We start from the raw sequence: 8,248 nt of genomic DNA on the forward strand, positions 1-8,248 counted from the left end.
TCAAGACTAGCTCTGCTCATCAAGTCAGAGACCGTTGGGCGTTACTTCCACATACAAGCCAGCTAAGAAAGGAAATGCAGATGAAGGCTTCTGCAGCCATTCAGAAACCCCAGGTCACTGTTGCTGCTGCTGCCAGTGAACGCGCCTCAGACAAATCTCTGGCTTTTGGTTAATGGATCTCCCTCTGCTCTCCACATTTCATTCTGCTTCTGTTTGATTTTTCTTACCATGCACCGATGTTCAGGTAAACTGCCCTCAGACATAAACGTGTTTGTAAGATTTCAGTGATGCTATCAGGGTACTCTTTGGGCTCTGAATTTGCAGATAATTTTGGCTGTTGCTTTTCTACTGGTTTACCCTAATTTGTACAACACAGGAACGCTTGGTTTGTACTGATACATAATACTTAGATATGGATTGAAATGAATAATCTCTGGAAGCATTTTCTTGTGAATGAAAAGTCAAATTAACAACAGTTATTATTCAGAATTACAATCCTTATTTGAGACTGGCTTATTTTTCAACGTGTGTCTTGCAAAAGGACAATCTATAACTGAATGATTTGCTGGATATTGCACTCTATAGATGGTTTCTATTTTTAGCTGAAATAATGACCTTTTTATTCTCATATCATTCGTCTCTCTCTTGTCAGTCTCTTCTGCTCTTGTTTCAAATTGAATTTCAAGTAGTGTTGGTGTGCAAATTGCAAATGATCCTGAATTAAACATTATAATGAAAATGTGAGGGAAACCATGTAGATGCAGCTATGCAGCGGTCCTGAAGATCAAAGAATAAAGACGGTCAACTAATCTGGTTCAGATTTTCCCACATTAAGGAGTTTTGGGTGCAAGCCTGGCAGATATGTCGCTGTTAGTGTTGTCAGGCACCATATAGGGTGAGGCTTTTGGAAGTGACTGCATGTCTCGGTTCCTGCCCAATCTGCAGCTGAGGGAATTTGAAATCGTGCTCATGGTGAACACACTGTGTTGCATTCTGTCACACGTGGTCACAACTGAAATACGGAAACTGAGTGTAAATGATTTCTTTATGTGTGTGTGTGTCTGTAAATAAAATGATATGTGTGCGATGAATAGTTTCTTGGGTGTGTTCATGATTTCCATCAGTTTAAAGCCATAAGGGCTACTGCACCAATGATGTGATTGGAGATGAGAGTTTTTGAAACTGTTCTGTCACATGGGCCAATTTTGTATCCCAAAAATGCCTAGGTTAATAATCATGGATAGTTTCTTTCCAACTACATTGACGTGCTCCATATGGGTTATGTCAAATATGGAACTGTTTTTTTATTTTAAAACAAAAGTCTCAAATAAATTTACAAATATTAAATCTCTCCATGATGAAGACACCCCTCTGCCCTCTTAATTTTTATCCGGACCCTAGCCCATGGCCTTAAATGTCATTCTACTGAGGGCTGCTGTGTGAAAAGCTTGCAATCATCGGGTCAACAAACTCAAAATTAAAATAATACACTTTTAGGAGGTTTAGAAGGTTTTTTTTTAAAGATGCCCTTTGGAAATGTATGGAAAACACCTGGAGATACGTTTTAAAGGAACAGAAAAATAACTTCTTCAGATTAGCTTTCTTTTTTTAATGCTCTTTGTAATAAAAGTGGACCACAACTATCAGCTAAAATCGAAATTGTGATAAAGAGCTTTTGGCGATGATTGTATCTGACATGCTGTGGCTGAACTTCACAGCCTGAACAGGACCTGTGCAGTAAGTGGAGCAGATTACGGTAAAATGCAAACATTTTACGAAATGAACACCTGCGTTTTGAGTAGAGGTGCAGACGTGTTGAGCGCGTAACTTTGTGTGCAGACCACAGGTGTCCTCCCTGTTGCGCTCTCATTATGTCATCCTAATCAGTATCAACACATTTCATTTTTTTAAAGTTACTTTTTTCCCTTTTTTTTCTTCTTTTGTCTTTTTGATGAATTTCGTGTTGTGAAATAAAAATATCTTAAAAGTCAAGTCTGCATTGTTGTCGTTTATTTACAATGACACCATTATAATATAAATTATTTACACGTTGTATATAAAAGAGAACCTCGGATGAGAGGGGAAAACACTAATATTTCATCTTTAAAAATATCGATTTCAAAAAGTCCCATTTGCCATATAGAAAACAGCCGCTCTCTTAACACCGTAATACTTTAAGGCAGAAACGTTTCCAGGTGCCTAACTCAATCCCAGAAAACATGACTGAGGCTTTAACATAAAATAAAGAAGTCCAAACATTCACTGCATCGTAACAATACGATTTGGTTCGGAGCCGGCAAACGTGTTCAAACAGAAAAATGATTGCAGGAAAAATAAGTTATGTAAACACCTGCGCGCGGGTGGATGTTTATTGCATTTAAAATAAGAGTACAAAGTATCTTCGTTAACAACAACAGGAAGTGTGTTCTTGAACATTCTCGGGTTGCCTGGAGGCCTCAGGATGATGCGGTTTGATATGAATTTTAGCTATGGTCTACTGGCTTTTTAAGGCGATAGTTTATTTTTCGAAATGTCGTTGGCTTTCGGGAGAAAGTTAAAATAATAATAATAATAATAATAATAATAATAATAATAATAATAATAATAATAATAATAATAATCGCTAAAATCAGAAAATTCAAAGCCGGTTGTGTTAAGTTGTGTGCGCATCTACTGGCAGATATCTGAGAGCAATTTTGCTGCTAAACACTCGTCACCAGATTTAAAGCACACCTTTAACTCCAGACATACCGTGAGGTCTCACATCTGGGCGCAGTGCGGCACCTGAAGGCCGCACAGGGCTGCTTCCACCACAACAAGCAGACCCGCAGGTCAACATTCACTACAGTCCAGCGGCATGACACAGCAAGAACAAAGAGGAAGCAAGAGGCGCTGCAGAAATGAGCCCCGTGGTCAGAAAGTACAGTAAGACAGGGAGAACACAGCGGACCGTTTGTCCACGCCACAGTTCCCGGAATGCAACAGAAAGAAATCTTTGGATATTAGCTCAGAGTTTTCAGACAGGGCTGCAGTGCGCGTGATGCTTGATCGCGTGATCACCTGCTCTCGAGCCCGTCGTGGTTTCGGCTGCAGCTGGAGCCATTTTCCTCCTCTGCAGGCCCACAATATCTAAGTTCTATCCACTCTGTTTTTTCTGTGCGGGCAGTTAGGCCACACTGCAGCGCGATCACTGTCACACATGGTTTGTTAGTTTTTATTTTTTTTTAAATTCCACGATTCGAAATCTCTTGTGGGCACGATGTAGCAGGCACGCAGGTAGGATGTGTCACATGACGCTGACACCTACTAAACCAGGAACATGGCTCCTCAGCTGTTGTCCGAACACCTTTGACCCTGTTTGTTCCGGGTTTCCATCGAGTGGAATCCCCGGCCTGCAGTCAGGTCACAGTAACAGAGGTCTGCCAGGAACCAGCGACTTTAAACTAATTCAAGCTGCGGAGTACACTTAACTGTTTTAAAAGTAGTTCTTAAAGTCGTTTATTTATTTTTATTCTACCTAAAGATATGTTATCCCATACTTCGATGAGACTGGAATTTATTATATGTCTTCTCGGTCAATTTTAAAAGAGCAGCATTAGTATTAATTGTTCGCCATGTCCGCAGATATTTCCGTTGGACCCTGAATGCCACATTGGTCGCGGTTTCAGGCTGCAGCGAGTGAAAACGGTGGAGATTCCGGCTGTGACATGAATGCGGCTCCATCTTGACTTGAGCTGGGCCTCGTCATATCTACAGCCCTGAGTACACAGTATACAGCCATAACATCTCTGTCACAAACAGAGAGGTGTGTGTGTGTGTGTGTGTGTGTGTGTGTGTGTGTGTGTGTGTGTGTGTGTGTGTGTGTGTGTAATTGAAATATGAACGCTGGTGATTTTATTGCATGTTCAGAGTCAACTGTCATCCTCTAGTCGCTGTCCGACTTGGCGTCCTTGGCTGTCGAGTGGTTGTACAGTCCCTGCGCCATGAGATGCAGCGCCAGAGAGTTTTTATTCCCGGATGCCTTCTTGATTTTGGCACGCTTGTTCTGGAACCAGATTTTGATCTGAGACTCGTTGAGACCGAGGTCCCGGGCCAGGCTCTGCCTCCGTTGTTCGGTCAGGTAGCGGTTGTTCTGGAACTCTGTTTTTAACCGCTGGAGCTGCTCCGCGGTGAAGGCCGTCCGGGGCCGTTTGTCCTCTTTACTCGGGGTCGGCGCTTTCTTTGGTTTGCGAGATCTGGGCCCTGAAGTGCAGCGGGAGTGAAACAAATGACAGCCAGTGGTTAGAGTCAGTACCGTGGACTTTTCACACGTCACATTTTTACACCTCAGCTGTACTTACAAAAATGAAACGGGCTCAGTTATGAGTGGAAAACGTCTCTGTTCACATTTGCGCCAAATTAGGCAAATTTATCCTCGCGGCCAGGACTCACGTGACCTCCTGACAAAGCTGTTTAGATCCGGACTGAAGAAGAAAGTCAGCGACATGGGGCTAATCTAGTTGATTAGTTTTTAGTAAGTCTAATCTTATTTTAAAGGACATATTGGTCACAACCTTTAATTCCATCCAACTGGATGCAATGGACCACACTGGGCATTAAGCACAGCTTAATGCTGAGGAGGAGAGGGTGCAGATGGGGGTGGGGTTTGGAGATGAGGAGGGATGGGGGCGTTGGGCGCCTCTTTCCCTCTCTGTAGCATAGGAACTCTATTTTTTAAAAGTACTTTTCTTTTGTCTCTGCACTGACATTGAGGTGTTTCTGCCGTGGTGGGATCAGGTGGACCATCCATGAGAAATGATTGAACTCAGTGTAAAGGACAGTAGGTGTACCTGCTCAGTACAGAACTCCCCATCAGTACAGGTGCACATGAAGCAGCTGCGCTGAAGGCCTGCATGCACTCTGACCTGGTCACGCGCATCGGGACGCTGTAACGTGCGCCGGGGCTCAGGTAACCGGACCGGTGCGCGGACAGAATCATGCGAGGGAGGCTGCGGGCTCTCCGGCCAGGAGCCTTTCATGAACTCGATGAACGCTTTTTTCTTTCGATTCATCGATTTAAATAAATAAACAAATAAATATTTTTGTTAGGAATAAATAAAATAAATAAAAACAAAACAAAAACAAAACTCTTCCATCCGCAACCCGGCATTTTTTTCTAGTTTTTTTTGGTCTTCTTTCTAAATGAAGAAATCCCGAAGGTGACATGACTACGGTCTCTTCCTGTGCTCGGCTGCTGTGCTGTAGCATCGTTTTAGCAGCTGACATGGTGACAAAGGAAAAGTCCAAGTTTCCACGCATCCGCTGGCTGAATGAGCCGAGCCCGTTGCAAACTTCCACTTTAGCCCTAAAAACTCCCAGAGAGAGGGACAGGCTGGAAACAGGCTTCACCGCGATGCACCATAACGTGAGGGAAATGCTCCATTTGCAAACATTTACTACGCAGATGTGGGGTTTCTTCTTCTTCTTATCATCATCATCATTATTATTATTATTATTATTTATTTTATTTTTTTTACAAGTGAGATGAAATTAAATAAAATAAAATTAACTTTGGAACTGTGTTCTTAAGCATTTTTAGATTGAACCGACGGACTTTGGATACACAGCCTTCACTTTTTAGACTACCCCATTGTCAAAAATATGCTAATAGAATATTAACAAAGAGGACTGGGGAACAATGGCGTTAACTTGGTTTTACTTCACTTCAATATCATTTAACTTTACTTTCGACTCATGTTTAATTTCGTCGTTTTTTCAGAGCACTTTCCAGCCGCTTCGTGGATTTTGTTTTTATTTTAAAGCTACATTCAGATTGAATTCTGTACAGAATAGAAACGAGTTTCCAATATGCGTCTAAATTCATGTGAAATCTGCGCTCAGACTGCTCCTGTCATTTCAGGTTTAAAGTATGAAATTATTACTCCAACATCAGTTGTGTTGATTTAATGATGAGTTGTTACAAGTGATGAGTATATTATATGAAGGTGGGGGTAGAGGCCATTACTTCGGCACTGCTCAGAAAATGATGCAATAGCAGCTTTTTGGCTCCTTCCTGAAATTCAGCCTTTAAAGTGACTCTGAATTGCAAAGAGGAGCTGTCTTTTCCTTCTTTTGCTTTTCATGAATTAGACCTGGATGAGGAATGTTTTTACTAACCTGATGACGGACGGTCCGAGTAGCGAGTACAATACACCCAAGCTGGCCACAGCATCGATTTGGCCGCTGTGGCAGTGCTGGCCTGAGGGCTGCGGCAGCGGTCATTAGCCGCCACATCGCCGGGCCTCCTGGCGTCAATGTCCGGATGCTGGTCTTCATGCTCTCCTGGGTTCTCCTCTTCTTTGCCTCCTGCTCCACCCTGCCGAGGGTTAGCACTTTTGGGAGGCTTTCTCCCTGTCAGCTCCTCTCTTTGTATGAGCACTCCAAGAGCGTCTCCCTGCCGATCCGGAGCCCCATCCTTCCTCTTCAGGCCGAAGTCCGGCCTCAAAATGTTGTCGATGTAAAAGTTAGTGATCCTGTGAGACTGTTGGTTGCCAGGTGGCTGCAAGAGGGGCAGGATGGCCCGGTTGGACTGCTCCCCGGAGTCCCGTGGGCGCTCTGGGTCTCGGCGAGCATTTCCTTCCATTCTGATGAAGCCTGAGCAGCTTCAGCACCTGCTCCCTTCCGCAGCGTAGTGACTCCAATATCACTTTATTATCAGCTAATATCTATATTTGTCGCTGCAGTGAGAAGAGCGAGTTGGAGCGTGGCGCAGTAGTTTGTATTGTTTTCTGTGCAAACGCGCCTGTGGGGAATTTGACAAAGGAAAAAAAAACATGCTTCAGTTTGTGCTCCTCACTCCTCGACCTGCAGCTCACCTGCGTCACTTTGAATCTCATAAAACTCCATTTCGTTTGTTTGCTTTGTTAAATCACTCTTTTGATTTTCTTGCTCCCTGCACACAATTACTGACGCTCCAGCAGCTCCAAGTGCGCTCATCAAGACGCCGCTCAAATACTTTCACTACTGATTTTTGGTTTTCATTTCTGATTGGCTGCGAGACACTGCGATGACGTCGTACTACGGGTCGTTCAGACACGTGCCTCCGACCAATAGAGGCAGAGAGTTGGTGTCATGTGAGGTTCCGGAATTCCCGGGAGGCGCAAATTAATCCAATCCACTCAGTCACTTTACGGTGCATTCAGGTTCCAGCGGAAAATTCCACTTCTCTGAATGTTTGAAGGTTCCGTTTGACCTCTGGAGTCACACTAGCAGAAACAATACTCAGAAATTGGTGATGACATTATTTCAGTTCCACACAACTCCTTATTATCTCATTACAACTACAAGACAAACAGATAACGTGGACAGACACGAAGAACGAAAGCTTTGATCTTCCAGGCGCTACCAATTCACATCCAACATCCCAATGGAAAACACACAGCTCAGCAGCTCCATTTCCACGAAGGATTGAGAGGCTAGGCTTCCACTGACTGGGTTAGTTTCCTGCTCACACATAGTGATGAGCAGGGCTGGTTGTTTGCTCTCATAAGGTTATGAGCACACCTCTTTGGCTGTCATCTTGGAAAAAATAATTCATTTGCAATATCCTACAGAATCCTAACCGGCTGAAGGCCGCCTGCTCACTGCCATGACCTGTAATGGAAATGCCGCGCAAAGTTTTGGTGACTCGCGGGCTCATTCCAGCTCCTCTCACAGAGCCTGAATGCAGCACAAGTTAGCATCAACACCTAAACACAAACAGCTTAACACCGATTACCGGGACCAAAGCGTGGGTCGGGGTTGGGTAGGCCTGTGGGGCTGTGGCGGTGTTGGAGGTCGGAGAGACAGTCCGCATTCTGACTGCCTGAATGATATTATTATTATTAATTAACTAATGATAAAATGGGCCTTTACAGCAAGCTTTAATACCTCAAGTGTGTGTGTGTGTGTGTGTGTGTGTGTGTGTGTGTGTGTGTGTGTGTTATAATAGTTTCTTGTTCATGGTGCGTACTTTACCCCCGCATAAAATTGTTTAAAGGGGCCTGAGGGCCGATCTTCCTCCCGTCTGGGTGAAGATACAGTAAACAGAATATAGGGATGTATTTTCATCGTTGGGATGTTTTTCACTGAACTGGAACCAAAAGGTTGTTTGGGGTTTGTTTGTTTTTTCAAATCTTTGGAAAAATATTCCCAAGCGTTTTTTTTACTGTTCCCATCCATTAGTCTTTTCTGTTTTGCCATCCTGCGTAAATATGCGCGCAAAGTCGTG

At 43.6% G+C, this 8,248-nt stretch overlaps 1 protein-coding gene across 1 annotated transcript; it reads right to left on the reverse strand.

Moving 5' to 3' along the window:
• Nucleotides 1–6: 6 nt before the first annotated feature.
• Nucleotides 7–7,923, reverse strand: LOC102288666 (homeobox protein engrailed-2b). The gene is made up of 2 exons (XM_005949749.3): nucleotides 6,157–7,923; nucleotides 7–4,242 (listed from the first exon to the last, which is right to left on the reverse strand). Exons 1-2 carry the CDS (start codon nucleotides 6,620–6,622, stop codon nucleotides 3,926–3,928), a joined length of 783 nt encoding a protein of 260 aa, XP_005949811.1. The 5' UTR covers nucleotides 6,623–7,923; the 3' UTR covers nucleotides 7–3,925.
• Between the last annotated feature and the right edge of the window lie 325 nt (nucleotides 7,924–8,248).

The sequence above is a fragment of the Haplochromis burtoni genome, unplaced genomic scaffold, assembly GCF_018398535.1.
Source record: "Haplochromis burtoni strain Fernald_Lab_line unplaced genomic scaffold, NCSU_Asbu1 Contig_624, whole genome shotgun sequence".
NCBI lineage: Eukaryota > Metazoa > Chordata > Actinopteri > Cichliformes > Cichlidae > Haplochromis > Haplochromis burtoni.

Excerpts from the sequence above, each read along its gene's own strand:
- LOC102288666 (XM_005949749.3), bottom strand. The coding sequence starts at position 6,622 with ATGGAAGGAAATGCTCGCCGAGACCCAGAGCGCCCACGGGACTCCGGG. Across the intron at positions 4,243-6,156 it reads CTCGGACCGTCCGTCATCAG|GGCCCAGATCTCGCAAACCA; the intron begins GTTAGTAAAAAC and ends GCTGCACTTCAG.